The following is a 17,756-nucleotide window of genomic DNA, read 5'->3' as shown; positions in this document are numbered from 1 at the left end:
ATTAGCAGTAAGCCTCACAAGCAAAGAACCGTTTGCCACTGACTTACTTAGTTTCTTCTGTAGGAATTAAATTGTATTCTTAAACAAGAATGTCTTTCTGAATTTTATTGCAGTCCGGTATTAATATTCAGATCCAGCAATCCCTCTTGGGCAAAGCAGGATGACTCCATTTAATCTACCACATGACAACCCAGTGCAGCCCCCAATAATATTTTTGGTGGGAGAGCGGGAGGAGGGCTAGCTATTTCCAAATGAGTCAGCRAACAATATTGTAATATTATATTCTATCATAACGTTAATGCTTAAGACAAACATAAAGCAAACACGTTAAAGTACAGCCTCTGGTGCAAYGATTTGGCCTTTTGTTTTGCGTCTTTACTCATTCGAACAGTTGCCATTAYGCAATAGGGTCACCTGTGGCACATCCCAGAGATTGTGGAGAGCCCCGCAGGTTTTATTTCTCCTCTATAAGCTGCTGCACAATGCCACTATTTCTTCCTTGGCTTGTGACTGGACATACTAAGCTTATTCTCCATACAAATGACAGATCCTGCTACTACTCAGCGGCCTGCAAAAAGTGATTTTTTTTAGAATTTGCATCATACTGAACATAGGTATGAAAATGTCACATCTGAACTGTCTTTGCCATCCTTTCTGCAGCTTCTTCCATGATGTAAAACTGATTTGCTGTACCTATCTGTAAGTCATTCCCTGAATCTTTCCCTGCAAAGAAAACATGAGACAGCTGAGCATAGAAATCATGTGTGGCATATACTAGACCTCCACATTGTCCTCACAACCTCTCATCAAATCTCTCTGCCCTTTGGTCATAGTAAATGGTCTTTCAGTTGTAAAGTGTGTACAGAACAGGACTCAAGATGAAAACTGATGACTAATTACAGTTATACAATCTCCAGATAACCAAGTCTCCAGCAGGGTCTCTCTGTAGAGATCAAGAGATTCAAAGCCTCATTATACTCACATCACTGCCGTCTTAGTGACTGTTTTCATGTTATTATGGACAGACCAAAATACGCCGAATATAACAGCTACTCCTTCTCATGTAACTTCTACCCACTCAGGGGAGAAATCTGATACAGGGTATCGAGCCATCAATGTCCATTAGTAAAATCAAGGACCCCTGAGCTCATCCCAGAATACAAAAGCAARTAAGACCTCTGTGCCTCTGCAATGGGCAAGATCAAAACTCAGTATTTTCAGGCTAACCAAAGAAAATAGAACCTCTGTAAGAAAAAGGAGCAACTCTCTCGCACAGCATAAAGTTGTTRTAACAACATACTATCATCAGCCCGTTATTCAAGATGGTTTAGACCTAATTTTGGRGATGTACGACATTGAGCCAGGGAGAATCTATCATTTGACAGCTGGCTGCCCACAGCACRCACAATCGAATTATACCAATGCTTCATTGCATTTGCTAAGTGCTTGCACTGAAAAATATGTTGGAACACTTTTATTCAAGAACAAGACCCACAAGACAGCAGCAAAACTGAAAATTAAGTCCCTATGACATTAGGCAGACTGACCAGCAGATCTCCAGGAAATGGGTCAACGCTTGCAGTCCATAAACACCTTCAGCTTCATAAAGCCTTCAGCTGTCATTGCGAGTTTTGGTTATGAGGAAAAAGAGCAGCCCTAAGGAGTTACATTATAAGTGTCAAGATGCAGGTGCTGGATAGACTCATAAGCATTATCAGTTTGTCTAGGATCACCTCCAGAAGTAAAATACCACACGAGCTCAGAACAGTTTCTCTCAAAGCAGGAGGATGAAAAACGGCCGCCTTTGTCGCTACTAAACCTAATTTCTGCACAAACTTAGAAATGTGTGATATATCGGGTAACTRAAGGCAGCCCCAGTATTTCAGTCATTGAATTATATTCCTTCTAACGTTTTCAGCTAATTTATCAAGTATAAGTTGTAGTATGACATTAAGGCTGCTGCAGTGAAAAACCTGGAAATAACTTAGGAACTGCCTCTCTATGAAAAGCAGGTACAACTGAGAAACCACTCAATAAATAATATGTCACTGCTCTCAGAGTTTTACAGTAAAGTTTGAATTGAATCTTGGACTAAATTCAGGAATTCAACAACTTGAAGACAAAAATATATATTCCCCAGAATTATAGTACTCCCTCTTTGAAAATAGAAAAATATTGTGAAAATCTACGYCTAAAGAGATAAATTATTAAATAAGTTGAAATTATTTTTAAAATGTATCATTAAAAAGRACAGTCCCTTATTTTGGATCTTTCTGTGCTCAGTATCTTATTGAAAATCATGACAACATCRTACCTTCTAAGGGTAGTCATTGTATTTTTGACATTTTCCATTATACTTATTTTTCATTTTTCCCTTTTTGCTTTCACAATAACTACCATACTCCACTGTTTTCAGAAAATGTAAAACTAAGATAGTTATTTCAAACCTCTTCATGAGGGCCAATATTTTCCACAATCTTTGGGTCATGCTGCATTGGATCTGACATCTTCCTTTACGGCAACCTGAATTTGGCTTTTATGAATCATGAAAAACAATAACCATTTTCAAGAGGTAAAATGAAAACACAGTATGTAGCCTTGCTTTTCTAGCAGAACGCGGAACATTGGAGTTATTTTGAAAGCAGCAGTTCTTAGATAGATGGAGTCATTCAGGAGGCCCAACCTCATGCTCCAAGGAGGTTCAAAAGAAGGTTTTGTCCTGTCACATTTGGAAAATCTGTAAGGATGGAGACAGCACAGCCTCTCCAAACACTCTGTTCCAAAGCTTAATTATTCTCATAGTGAAAATATTTCTTTCTCCCCTTTTAGAGCCTTCCCTGTTTCAGTTCATGGTCACTGGTCTCGTGCCCTGTACCTCAGCTAGGAGCCCGGCTCCACCTCCCCAGCATCCGCCTGGTAGGAACCTGGAGGCTGCTATTAAGTCCGCATGAAGCCTTCTCCTCTCCGCACTAAACAASGCCAGTTTCTCAGGTTCCCCTCATCAGTCACGTGCCCCAGCCACCATCCAATATCAGCAGCATTAGATTGCTCAGTTCCTGCCCAAGTACAAGCCTTAGTTACGAAGAACAAAAATATCAATTAGACTTAATTGTCTATGCTGCGAKTATATAACAAAGGGAAAATTTCTAAATAGCCAGTTTCATCTACTTACATACCAGAAACACTATTATATATTCACCAYAAACAACGATTATTTCAGAGTTTTACTACAAGGCACAACCCAGGGTGTTTAACTTTTAACTGGACATTTCCAGACCAAAACGTTTTGAAATTTGTCAGGTTTAGCTTTAACTCTGAAATTCCAGGGTTTTTAATAATTATTTCTTGTAAATGTTTTTTATTTCCAAAATCCCAGTATCTGTTGATATTCTGACCAGTATTTTCTTTTATGATGGAATATCACAAATAATATTTATCTATTAGATTTGTGATTATTTATAGGCACACACATACCAAAGGTGAAAGTTAATAAAAATAAGTAATTACTAAGTAAATAATAAATTTCAAGAAGATGCAGAGTTCTTTCTGTTATAGCTGAAAATACATGAATGTCTCCAGGCCAGAATGATTCAAAATTGTATTACATTAGAGTGTCTCCTATTGACCAGTTGCTGCCGACTGTCCAGGGCCAGCCAAGAGGAGACATAAGGCACAAGAACTTAAGTGGAATTTAGAYCAGATGACTCGAGCTTCTCATGTCCACTGGAGTCTGTAATGTTAAGAACTTTAAATAGGTTATACGACAGTTTCTGAGATACTTATTTAACTGGAGAGTTTAAGGGGGTTTTCATCATCTTAAAGTGACAGATTACACAATCTGTCTTTGTAATTAAGCAAATGTAAAAACGCAAAGCTTACAGCCTCATTTTGAAGAACTGAGCACTTGGGGAAAAGAATAGAGAGCACGGAGCAAAGTGTCTTCGACTGAACAATACCAAACTTTTGCTTATTATTACCTTCAACTTGTCAAATGAGACTGTAATGAAAGGCCAAAAGACATTTTCAGAATGTTATTCTATCATTTGCTTTCAAGCAAACCACGTACTTGCAATCCATTAGCATATTTAAAGATACAGTGTTAAGCTTTCAGGAGCAATACATAAAAGATGCAATTAAGTTTACACTCGATTTTAAATATAGCAGATTTTTTTTTGATTGCTATCATTGTGCTGAATGTTTAACTCATTAATTCTCTGAGAGTACCGTGGATCGCATTGACCCAAGTACTGTATTATTTTATTCACTCTAGCTTTTATTTCATGGATGCAATGCATGTTACCGTGAATTTCTTGTTGAAGTTATTTAAAGTTGTCTTCCTTTSGCACGAATACTGAGATACTCTGCTTGCAACAAATGATGGCACTTCTGAGTCCGACGTATTCAAAGTAGGAAATTGGTCTTGCTGGTCCTAGTAAAACAAAATGGGGGTGGGGGGGAGTAAAGGGATGTTGCATCTACTAAATAGTTTAAAATACCAAAAACACATTCCGTGAGCCCACAATATGTTACTTTAAATGTAATAAGATAATAATGCCCTTACTAGGAAAAAGGAATTGATTGCCCATTAGTTCCACTGACAAAATTGGTGTATCTGGCGACTACCAGGATTATTCATTTTATGCAGAAAGTTCTTGCAGAGAGGTTTCTGTGGCACTATTATTGAAAAACCAGAGGTCTTTGCAAAGTAAATATTGCTTTTGTTGTTATTGCAGTAAAACTCCAAAACTGTAACACCTTAAAAGTGGATAAAGTTGTAAGAGCAGAAACTTTTTTTCCTCCCCAGAAAACACTAGCTGATTCAATAGAAAATCAAGGATGTAAGATGCAGAATTAAGAACAGTGGTGCTTGCATAACTGACTTTTTAGGTCTGTAGCCAAATTTAGTGCTGGAGAAAAAATGTTTAAATGACTCTGAAATAAATGTTTCCCCTCTCGTCTTCTAGGCAAAACAAAAGAAAACATTTGGGGGTTTGACTGAATTGATTCAGCTAAAAGAGAATGTTCTGTTTCGGGGTCATCAGGAAGCAAAGAAARCATTTCCAACCAGCCATAAAAGCATCATTTCCATCCTTTCATCCAGCCGCCTGCGCTCACCGGCTGATGTGGCTTCTTGCTCAGTCCCTTTTGTGGACGCTGACCCACTCCACACATTGCTGTTGAACATTCACCAGAGCAAGGAAAAGGAGCCAGGTGTCTAATCTTAAATGAGGGTGTCCGAAGCACCAGGCCACGTACGCGATCGCTCCCTTTTCTTCTCGTTGTTACATGCAGAAGGCACCAGTCTGATAAAGTCTGAGGGCAACCGCAGACCCCAGGAGTCTCGCTAGCCTAGTGAGGGTGGAAACTCTCCCAGAAGGCGRGATAGGTCGACTCACATCCCCAGCAGCAGAAGGGAGTCTCGAGTCCATGAGTCCCCCACATGCCACTGTCCTGACTAGTGAGCAACTGGAAACCGAGGAGCTAGCACCAGYTTTTCTACTGCTTTATGCATCCAGCCTTTTAATTCCTTTGTTTTCATTGAAAGTGCCCAAATCTAAAATACTTTGGAAACACCCACAGTGTTCTCAGCATTTCTGTGTATTTTTTCCCATTTATCATTTTGCCTGGAAACATTTGGCAGATCTGTCAAAAACATATTACATTGCACTATCCAAAAGCCACAAGCAAATAGTTCAACAAAAAAAAAAATCACAGATACACACACACACTCTTCCAGGTTTGCCTAGCATAGTTGCTGTCTTCATGCCTTCATTTATTTTGAGAAAGGGACCATTATTCCATTGCAGGAGTGAATATTTTCTCAGTGTGTGTGTGTGTGTGTGTGAGAGAGAGAGAGAGATGCATACACATAACACAATTTCATACTAAATTGCCTTTCTATTTGATTCAAAGTAGTTACATAATAGTATTCACAGAAAAATAAAGGCATTTACTTACACAGCTGAAAGAGCAGAGAATTATACAGCAGCTTGGATAGTATATGCTGAAAGGAAGGAAGTTATTTTATGCACAAGTCCACTCTTGGGAATAACCAAAATGGGTTTCAGTCTCGATCAACAGCACTACTCATCCACTCTCGCATGCATTCATGAATTATGCTTTAAAATTGATTTTAAATCATATAAACTATGATTGATTATAGCTAATATACTGCCTGAAATGATAGCGCCAGCTGAGAAGACTGTGAACACACACAGCGTTACTGAACAGAATACACAATAAGCTAGYATCTTCATTAGAGCACAGGCACGCTACCTAGGAACAAAAGTCCCGTGCAGAGYATTACCTGGCATCAGCCTAATGAGAGCAAAATTAATGCAGAAACTCAATGTACTTGGGGGTGGGGGGAGATAGACTGGTGCATAAACATCCYGTCTGGCCTTAGCAAAATTATTTGAGCGTTTTTCCTCAATCAGCATCCACATAGTTATGCTTTTAATTACCAGGACTTAGTTATACAAATAACTGAACAAAAYTGGGCTAGAAATCAATAGCAAAAATGTACTGCAGCTCTAATTGCTACAGTCTAATATGCAGACACTGTAATAGTTCCTACAAGAGAACTGCAGAAGTGATCTTTTCCTATCATCAGCAAAACATAACAGCAGTATTTATATTGCTTTTTTGGGGGAAGAGCAGATGGGAGAATATAATCTGTAGAGAYTGTGGGACAAAATGAAGTTCCGTCCAGTGGCAATTAGTGTAGTACAAGCAATCCTGCAAAACGCACACACCCTCAGAGTAATTCAGAGCATTGGGAGGACACAACTACAAACAGGAGCAACAAGCAAGCATTTAAGTCCTCCTTTTGCAGGCATCTCTATCGCATTAAAAGCGAACTATGGCAAACTACTCAGGGATTGGCACTGAAAATATCCAAAAGCGCAGGCTGCTTGCTCGCTTCTGGTAAAACCCACGCTTTTGCTCTGTAGAGTTGCCACAGAAAACCTGCGAAGCGCCTGCATCTGGCATTGYGCGAACGGTACTGCACGGACGTGAGGAAGCTCCAGCCTCTGAAACGTTCAATTTAATACTTTTTTTGGCCCACTCTTCTCTTTCCCTATGGGCAGCGCCGGTCAGGCCCTTTCCCCCGCTTCTGCGCCGCGGGAGCGACGACGCGCCGCGCGGCTCCCTGGCGCTGACGCCTTCGGCACGGCGCGCGCGGGAGAAGCGGCCTGCGGCGCGGGCGCCAGCTCTTGCGGGAGAGGTGCTCGGGTGCAAAAATCAGCGCTGTTAAGGGTCTGCTTTGCTCTTCGCTAGAATATTTCTTTGAATGCACGAGCAAAGCAGCGCAAGGGCCCGGGTAGGAAAGGAAGGGCGAGCGCGCAGCAGCTAGACCCAGCGACCGTGCCAGGCCACGTTATCCAACGGCCAGCAGCTTCGTGCAGCCCGGCAGCACTGACCAAGTASCAAAGTCCGCTGATAGCCAGGGTTTATGAACAGAGGGGGGCTGCTGTGTAAGTTTCATTTTATTTTCTGGGGAACCCTAACTGTCAGTATGAAAGATTTCTTCCATTAGTTAAAGCCTCCTTATCTCACAAGGCAGTAGAGTGAGAAGAAAATGTTAAATATGAGTTGCCCGTTGTACGCTACCACAGGGGGCTCRTAAAGAGAGGGATTTCCTTTTCCCAGTCCCTCTCCCTTCTTCCCATCCCTCTGCAACGTTCCCCACCGGCCAGGGGACCGCGGTGCCCCAGCACCCACACGCCCGTTCGTGCATCACCCATGCCCCGAAACCCACGCATCGGCAGGTGCCTCTCCTCTCCGCTGGCCAAGCAGAGAAATATTTGGATTTTCCCCTTGTTTGGCTACCACGCTCACGTAGCCTGTGGAATGAGCTGATGGCGATTAACTACGCAAGTCAACTCTCGCCGGACGAATCTCGAGGAGTTCGGACGCGCTTAGACTTCCTCACCCAACCTTTTACRCCACATAAATCATTTTAACATCAGAGCATCTTGCAGAGCAATCTGCGCTTTAATGGCAATTTTAATTAGTGTATTGCCTAATGGTCTGTAGCTCTGACTTATTCCCCTTGTTTTGCACTATGAAGGACATTTCTGTGACGCATTAAAAGAAATGTCCTGAAGGAAGCAGAAGCTCCCAGACCACTGAGACCTGAAAAGCAAAATCTTGCCTCTATTGGAATTAACAGGAATTTTGTCACTAACCCACCGTGGATGYGATTCACACAAAATGTTCACTTTCTGCAATCCATTCTTTTTACCCCTCCAAAAAAACAGGCTGTGGTATAGCTTGAGTTCAAAATTTGGTAAATCACTTTCATTTCACATTCACAAGACTGACATCATGGACCAAATTTGTCTTCAGTGAAATGCCAATTAATCTACCTCATTTATGAGTTTGGCCCAATACTTAAAAGGAAAATACCCTTTATTCCAGTCCTTCCTCATTTCTCAAGGGCAAATATAYATACAGGTGACACTGCAATACTAAAATTATTTAAATTTGCTGCCTTTCTAGAATCCTTTTATTTCCTTCCTTGTTTGCATTACAAAAATGTTTATTACTTGGAGACCACTATGTAATTAAGACTGGTCTTAACTATAAGTTTTAAAGTTAAAAGTACAGCTGTCACCGGCTTGCTTGCTGTGCTCTACAATTATTAGGCTGAAGTCTTTATGCCTCAATAAATACAGAAGCTCTTGCTTACAGAGACAGCCTTGAAGTAGAGTAATGATCCCACRACAGTGCTGCTAGCTTTTTTCAGAAATTTCTGCCCTGGCATTATTCCAAAAAGACCTACTTATTATATATAATAAGAAAAACTAAGGCAGTTCAATTTCCAGTAGCCTTCTCACTGACATTAAAAGGGAAAAAAAAAAAAAAAAAAAAAGGAAAGAAAAAGCAAGCTCCAGCATAGTTGGAGACATTTTGGAGAGAGACAAAAGTATTTGCTTTCAAAACGAGGGGGGTGGGGAAAAAAAACACACTATGAAAAGCCATAGGCTTTTCAGCACTGCAGAAATTGCATAGAAGTTGCATAATGGCTAATTCGGTTCACTTTTTATTCTTGGTGCAAAGCAGTCTAGTTTAGCAGGGTTTATAGATTTGCTTGCCTGTTTGGGATTTGTTTCTTGTTTAGAGAATTTTTTTGCAACCACAGGATTTATGTTTTTAYGACCTATTGTCTATAAAATTATATAATATAGTAGTCACGAGGTTTTTAGTTTTATTTCTCTTTTGCTTTCATTTCTTTACAGTATTCTCTTTTCAGCAGGTTTGCTGGAAATATTGCAAAAAAAAACTGCAGAAATATTTCACTGGAAGTACTGCAAATACAAACAAAGATTCTGTCACAGAATTATGCTGCGTCTGGGAGCGACAGCTCCATCTGGTGTATTCATTGCTTTTTAAATTGTTATTAAACAGCAATTTTTATGTGTAAAATCTGAGAAAATAGTTTCTGGCAATGAAAGATGACTGAAAAATGAAGCAATAGCTTTTATTGTGCAATCATTCTTCATATTCTAAAAATCCAGCTGATGAAGAAGAGGAAGAAAACAGCGTGATATCGCTGTTTAATTTTCAAACATGCTCTACCTAACCAGGACGTACATAGTGCAGATCCTACTGTGGTCCCAGGATTCACGACTTCCCCAGAGCCTGGTCCAAGCCCACGAGCCCAGGGGGAGCCCTGCACCGCGCAGCAGGGCGCCTTCGGTCCCCCGCTCACAACTCTCCCGACACACTGCTTGATGTCTTCACTGAGCCCCGTAAGATCCACCACCGCGAGAGTCAAGTCCACAYAGCCCAAGAGGATACATTAATCCCACTGCAGCCCAGGCGCTGTTTCCCGGCCCGGGGGCAGGTGTGTTGAGCACCACTGTTTCCTTGCAGTACTCCAACGAGAGAAACTAGCACGTAACTTTGYTAGCTACAGATCAGAGGGAAACATGTCATCGCCCACTGCTTGGAGGTCAAGCCCTGCGCCCACYGTTCCCTCCGTGCCYGGGCTGGCAGAGCCCGCGGTGAAGTAGCACGACACAACCTTTAGTCCTCACCACCACTCTGCTGGCTGGTGCCAAGTTTGCAAACATCTGGCCGCAGATTGCAGGTCCCACAAGGGCCTCCTAGTCAGCCGGTCGCTTCTGAACAGCGAGGATCTTAACATTTGTCCTGTTTTGAAGGGACAAAGTGTTCTACCAGGAGCTTCCTAAAATGCTCCTCAGTGGTATATTTAGCATGTTGTTTAAGCATTTGTGGAAATACCACAAATACCACAACAAAAGCAAATATTTCATTGGGCGATCTTTCCCCTTTAATGGCACTAATCTTGCGTAAACAACAGATACTATTCAGTTTGCATCTTGCAAGAACAACTTATATTGGCAGACACCAACATAGCCTATTAAAAGGGTTTGGAAGGTCTCCTTCCTAATTTATTAAAACTGTGAATTACCAACACAAGCTTCAGAAAAAAAAATGTACTTAAGTTCAAAAACTGATTCACAACATAACGCCATGTAAGTATGCATATATTGGGGGAGGAAAAGAAAAATCAGTCATTCATTTCAAATGATGCTGCGTTCACACTGAGGCATCTGGCTTACCATGAGTTGATATTTCATTTCTGAATCAACTGGTCTCCCAGCTTCCATGCAGGCTGTGAACCAGGAAATATCCAGTAGTTCAAATCGGGAGCTGTCGCCCACCGCCTGCCCTCTCAGCCAGTCCTGCACCTCCAGGTAGGAATTGTTCTCTGCCACTATGTGAGTGACAGACTCACTGCCAAGAAATACACCAAAATAAGTTTTCTTTTTTTTTCTGAACCCAAGTGTAGATGACTATACAGCTGCTATTACCATGTTTAAAAACCATTCACTTCCTGAAAACTGTAGCACATATTGCATGTAAGGATGTGGGAAGCAGGTTGTGTTTTCATGCCACAATATAGCTCTTCCATTCAGCGCATCTATTTTAAGAAAAATATTTGGTCTGACTCCATCTGTAAGTGCAGCATTATCTTTCAGCATCACTTAACTTCTGTAGGACACTACACTATTACATATCTTTTTGCAGCCTTGAAAACGTTTGGCTTGTACAAGCAAGAGCAGAACAAAGAGGCTGTTTCATGATACTCGACAGTCTCCCTGCTCCCTCAAATTTCCTGATCAATGCAAGAAAGCTTTACAGCGTTAGAGATCTGTTAACAATAACCTAAAGCTCTACAGCTACTAATACTTTTCATAAATACAGATTTTCTATGTTTATATTAAGCTCTTATATATGGCATTGGCAAATGTTTGTGATGTAAATCTTATGAATTATACACTCCTCTCCTGAAGACCTCTTCCTTGCTATTAAGGCACCAGTCTCAGAAAACTGACAGCCTGGTTTAGTTGACTGAAAATTTATAGATTAGTTTGAGTTATTGTTCAATAGATTATATGGTAGTTATGCACGTATTGCTTAAAAATACGGTAGCACAGGCGTTACTATACTAAAGTCGGTTTCATATATTTGCATAACATAGGAAAAAATCACCCAATTCTTTTTATAAGGAATTGCTGTTTTGCATTTTCTCCAGGTAAAGAATAGACAGGGACAACATTTATGTTTCAAGAAACTGCATACGTACTTGGCATGGTCTGTAAATTTCCTGGCCTGCTGATATTCCCCAGGAAGTTTAGAAAACTATCAACACAGCAAGAAATTTTAAGTGTGAACTTCCTGGYGTGTCTCCCCTCTCAGTGTTGTGGAGTTACCCACAAAGTCGATAACTGATTGAGGAGGATACTAAGGTCCCYGTTTAAATAGAAGGTAGAACAAGTCATCCCCAAACAGATTTCCTAAGGAAGYGTGTTTCATGGTTGATGAGCCTTGAGGTCTAAGCAGAAGAGTAACCTCCAGCTGATGCTACTCCAGCATTTGGAGCATTTATAAGGGCTCTCACCCATGTGAAGCCTCTAGAACCCAATAAGGAACAAGGTTGTTCTCACACGGCTACCAGGTTCTCCTTTACCTGTGTTGTCTGCTGCATTTCCCTCTTTACCTAACTGCTTATTTTCATGAAACATGCAAGACATCAATACCCCTCAAATCTATGTCAAAATTAACTGAAATCAGCCACCATATTCCTAACTTACCAGGGAAAAACACACATACATCCAGTGTGATTATTTTACCCTGTTTTCAATGACAACACAGAAATATAGAACTTGAACATGAGTTGTCCTGATGGCAACTGCACCCATTTCTAAACCACTGCATCCTTCCACCAGCCCACAACGGCAACGGCACTGCCTGACCCTGGCAGACAGCACAAGTCACTTTGCAGCCCTTCCCTAACAGCAGACGACCTGAAGGGGCCAGCTAAAAGGCACCACTGGTGAAGGTGACTGGCTAATGTGGACTTTAAGATGACTTGTGCTAACCCYTGGAGGAGATGGATCATGCACAACTTTTCAAAGCAAACTACATTCCAGGAGACCAGCACAACCCCTGGACCCATCCCTGTGGCACTGAGTCACATCTACAGTCAGTGATTTCATTAAATTGCCTAATATTGCTATATTTTAGAAATAGGAAGAATGTTACAGTATAACACAGTCTTTCTCTTTGTACTGTTCAACTTGTAGAGAGATACCATTGAAAAAAAATGGCCATTATAATCTAAGAGATGACAAACCTAGGTTAGGCCAATCTCCATGAAATATTACTGTTTTTATTATTATTTAACCCTGCTAGGTTTTATTTTAATTAAACTGTCATATCTTTACTTGAGTAGGAAAAAAAAATCAGTTAGACACATCGAACTTCTGCTTCCTGTGGTTTATTTTACTTTATATAAATTATTCATGTTTRATGTATTTGTACCAAGCTGCAGATCTGGGAACTTTGCCATCACTATGCTTGCAGCAGCAGTTTAGTTGCTGTGCACCAGTTTCCTCTGGTACCTGTACAGCTGTGCTTTTTTTCTTGTCAGAGAATGTAACAAATGTAGCGTTTCCTCCAGCATTCTCAAAAACAAAAATTAACAGTTAAATAGTTCTGTTTTATCCAGTAGCAGCCAAGCTGAAATTAAACATACACCTGTCTGGCTTGCTTACAACTTATAGAAAGCCTGAAATAGTGGCAATAAATACCTCTGTCAAAGCAGCCCAGATAAACCCTATGCTCAGTCCTTAATGGATTATTAATGTAGGCCTCCGTAGAGCCTCATCCATTTTTTTAAGAAATCACTTAGTTTTGTATTAGACTAATTGCCTACTTCTGTACAACACCTTCTTGGATCTTGCTATACAAATTATTTCTACTCATGAACTTTCTTCTTCCTTCCTCAGCCTGTCAAAGCTGATGAGATTGAAAAATCTGTGGAAAATGAGCATTTACAAGAAAGACTCAGTGATGTACTGTATGGATACAGAGAAATCATCAATATCTGAGTTTTTTCCAACTTCTCAGAAAACCTGAACACTATGTAATGATAAAACTTACACTCATGAAGAGCACTAATTGGAGCAGCCCTGTTACAAACTGCATTGATGTTACCCAAGCACCACCACCTAAGTCTGCAGCTGGAATACACCTTTATCCGAAAAGGCAGCATCTGTGGTGTTTCACTCCTTGRCCTTTTCTGCAGTGCTTTTCCATATGAGCAAAGTATGACAGTAATTCTTTATTTAAAGAGTCACTACTCTGAAACTCATCTAGTCATGTAATTCAAAGTCTATTAGAATGCCAGAAATTTTGCAGAGAAGCATATCCCCATCAGCCCATCACATTTTCCATGCCAGTATACATARTTTTTTTGACTTCAGGGAATTAGTCATTAAATTTAGATCAACTCCAATGTGACTTCAATAGGGAAAATAAACAGCGACTGATTTACCTCAGCTAAAGACATGATTCAGTGATGCCAGTGAGAGTACACAAATGCACAGAAGCAAATGTTTCTCACAGGCTTTGTAAGTTCAGACCTTACATTTGTCTGATTTTCCTTGGGAGAAACAGCACATTAAGAAGTACAAACACATTAAYGTTGACAGACTAAGATAAATTAGAAACATAGATTTCAAAGGTAAAAAATTAGCATTTTTTGCTAGAGTCTGTGTTCTGCCTGTTCTCYGCTTTCTTCCCAGAAGATAACAGGAATAAGCCACGCTTTAAGAATACATGCTGAAATTCTGAAACATCGTTACAGTGGAAAGAGCAAAGTATATCCACCAAAGAAAAATCTACTGTAATCACTTGTATGATTGCATTTGTTAAATTAAAATGTTTCAAGCATTATGGCTATATTTTATTTCTACATATACAAAGATTTTCCTACCTTAGCTCACTTTCTACTCTGAAACCTTTCCTTCTTGCCAGCTCCATCAGAAATGTCCTTCTGGTCATCCCCATCTTCCTCTGCATGATAAAAATGACACATTTATTGAACTTGATTTCATAGCTGCACAGAGGGTTTGGGGAATGCTTTCCTTTCTGCCTCTTTCTCCAGGAGGGCACAGCTGGAGCTCTGGCCCTATCCATGATGCAAGGTGGAAATATTTTAACTTGAGTAAAGGGGAGCTCACATGCTTTCTCCCAGGCAACAGTTGTATTTAATGTAACCACCCCTTGAAGTCATTTTCCTCTGTCTCTCATCTGAAACCAAAAACCAGATGCRACATGAGCAGAAACATCACTTGCTTTCTACTAGCTAGCACTCCTTGCACATAGCCCCCTTTGCACAGAACTACTCCAGACAGGTCCAAATGTGCCTTAATTACTTAGAACAGCCATTGCCTGTAAAGCCTTTTCCAAATAACACTGAACACAGCAAAATTAGTTCAGCGTATCAAGCCAGGTCTTCAATGGGTTTAATGGAAAAGGTCCATCAGTTTCTGTGTTCAAATYTCACTATTGCAGGGCATATTAATTTTCAGTAGATAAAAATTYGAAGAAAGTTATTTTTCCTATTGTCACCCAGGAACCATGTCTTAAAACATAGTTAAGTAACCACATATGACTGTTTTAGACTACTCTGTGCAGTTGTTACTTCGATGTAATTAATTCTGAAGGCTTGTTTTCCTTTATGTAGCATTTCACAATTTTTCACAWGGCTCTTATTTAATAAAGTGTTGATTAGAAGGAGGTACTTTTTAAAAAAAGTAAAGAAAGAATAAACATTAGTTTTACAATAAAATAAATCCTCTGCTATTTCGGTATTAAGGCTACAAAGGACACAGAAAACATTAGAGACTAACTTAAATATACCTTCAGCATGCCTTTCCATCATGAAATGCTTTGCACTCCTTGCCCTGGAGCTCACTGAGTTATCTACAGCACACAGCTGAGAAAAGGTAGCCACCTTCCCATTTTTAAGCACCCAGTGACCTCCAGACAACTACGGAGGAGACTACAGATGCTCCATGGCCATCATACTGCCCCAGAGGATGGTGTAGTATCCATCAGAGAACTTCACCAAAGCTTATTGCAAACAGACTTCATTTATGCTGGCCCAGTTCGGTATCGTTCTGAGTTTCCGTCTGCACAGAGTGAGGGCAACAATCAGGTCTACAGCGCATGTCTATTTTAGCACAAAACTAGTTCGGTGGTGAATATCCCCCACTCCCCATCAGTCTGGATTTTTAAATTCTTTTTGTGTACTAGCAAATGTGGACTTTGTCAGYTCTTCAAAATGGCTCAAAAATGGTTTATCTTGCACTTCTCAGCACTCATGTTCAGGAGAGGAAACAAGCTGGAAAATCCTGTCTAATCAATTTATTTTCAGTCATTTCATTGTGGATGTATATAATACATGAGTTACAGGAAAATTACTCAAAAACTGTTTTCTCAAGTATGGCCAGAAGTTTAAAATTAAATCATAAAAGTATTACTGATATTTTTCTAAGCCCTATAGCTCTTGCTTCTTCAGTTGTGTTATCAGAGGTATAAAGAAATAGTTCTTACCAGAACAGAAGCTAGCCATCAAAAATTAATATAGAGCTTTCAACTCTGGGGTCTTCCTGAGGCCATGAAAAAATGTGTAGTTCAGTATATACACTAATCTCGATGCATTTCCTCCATTGCCTCAGGCTTACCTAGGAGCCAAAATATCCATTCCTCTTTCCAATTTGTAACATTAAATTTATCAAAATAAATCATTTCAAAGCTATTAAGTTATACAAAGTATTTTCATAGCAACTGGAAAATGGACAAACAGACTAAGAGGCTTAAGCAAGGATGAAAAAATTAACAGTGATAGGTCTGGCATTAAGACTGAGCAATCTGCTATAGTTGCTCTGTGTCTACCTTCCAGACTACTAATCAACCGTCAAACACCGCCCATCTCCCTGCTTACTGCCTTCCCAGCCTTTGTAGGACACTTTACTTGTCTCAAGCCCTAGAAGGAATAACGTATTCGAGAACAGATTCTTTACATATGTTAAACAAAGTCTTATTTTATGTTATAATTAATTCAGTGCTTTCAAACATGCAAATATAATTTCCCCCTGTGTAACATCAAGATGCTCAGTGCCAGTAAAACCCTTCTGGCATGAAAAACATAAGTTATTATTCCTTTGTGTTATTCTAATAAATCTTGAGCCAGATTTTCAAGTGCGTTTAGGTGCCAAAAAGATACAAACACAGACCTAGTGGGATTTTCAAAATCATCTAAGYAAGTTAAGCACCCAGGACCTTTAGAGATCTGTTTCCATCTTTGAAGGTGACAGAGAGACTTGCTCTGGGGCACTGAGCAGGTCGCTGCCCTGGATAGAAACCCCGGGTGAATTTCCAGGAGGCGAAACGTGGGATCACACAACCGCTGGAGAGCACGCTTTGGCTCCTGCATGCCTCGGCACCAGCAAAAAGCCACCGGGGCACCTCCCTGGGTATCTCCGGGTGTTTTTAGTGCCCTGTTTTCTTACGAACTACGTTTTAAAARTTTCATAACATCTTACCTGCCCATTACGTATAGCTTTCTTGTRAAGAATGAGGACAGCTGATTCAATTCACAGTTGCAGTATACTAACCTACCTTCAGTAAAAGCACCTCTTGGGCATCATGAATAAAAACCAGAGACGTGATTGCTTGTACTCCTCTTTCTTTTTAGATTTAAGACAAGCTTAAGTGTCTCATGCAGTATTTTTACATAAAGATTTGTTTTTTCTTAGCTTTTTTGATTTAAATTTTTGATAAAGGTTTAGCATTTTTCAATGAGCCTTGTTATAGACATCTTTAAATCCTCCCAATATTTATTTTTCTCCAGATATTGCTGTGGCTTCTTTTTTGTTTGAATTCTGGCCATCATTGCTGCTAAGCATCCCATTTGCTAGAATAGTTGATGAACATTGACAGATTGGTAGAATAGTTAAAAATAATCTGTCAGGTATTTTTCCTGTCCTTCTCAAAAACTTTGTGGAATTCAATTATATTTTAAAATGAACTTATATAGAGCTTTTCTGTATTTGCACCACCTTATCTTATCCAACATAAACTCAAAGATGTACATATATCAAAACCCAAAATATTTAAGAAATTTTTTTGTTAATCTTTCTCTCTTAAAAAGATGTACAAACTTTGTTTTCTTTTTCCTTTTTTCTTCTTYTATTTCACTCATCTGGTTCACTTGTCACCAGGGAGCTATATGAATTCAAAGTCTTGAGTTTGTCTGTAATTCAGCATTAGGTGAGAAAATTTTTAATTAGTTGATTTTATCGTTCATTAATTATTAATGAACAAGTTGCAACAATATCTCACAATTCCACTGGACAAAAGGGTTC

General features: G+C 39.9%; 1 protein-coding gene across 1 annotated transcript in view; it reads right to left on the bottom strand.

Annotated features, from left to right (window-relative positions):
* Positions 1-14,520, bottom strand: part of DNTT (DNA nucleotidylexotransferase) — a 90,236-nt gene extending 75,716 nt beyond the window's left edge. Inside the window, exons 1-3 of the mRNA XM_085325443.1 lie at positions 14,318-14,520; positions 10,596-10,770; positions 4,301-4,429 (exon numbers count right to left, since the gene is read on the bottom strand). Of these exons, the coding sequence (XP_085181569.1) occupies positions 4,301-4,429; positions 10,596-10,770; positions 14,318-14,520 (507 nt within the window). The remainder of the gene's footprint in view (positions 1-4,300; positions 4,430-10,595; positions 10,771-14,317) is intronic.
* Positions 14,521-17,756: the final 3,236 nt, after the last annotated feature.

This window comes from Rhea americana, unplaced genomic scaffold (assembly GCF_003343005.1).
Source record: "Rhea americana isolate MKP2758 unplaced genomic scaffold, rheAme1 scaffold_122, whole genome shotgun sequence".
NCBI classification, from domain to species: Eukaryota; Metazoa; Chordata; class Aves; order Rheiformes; family Rheidae; genus Rhea; species Rhea americana.
This window is presented reverse-complemented; position numbering and strand designations above follow the sequence as displayed.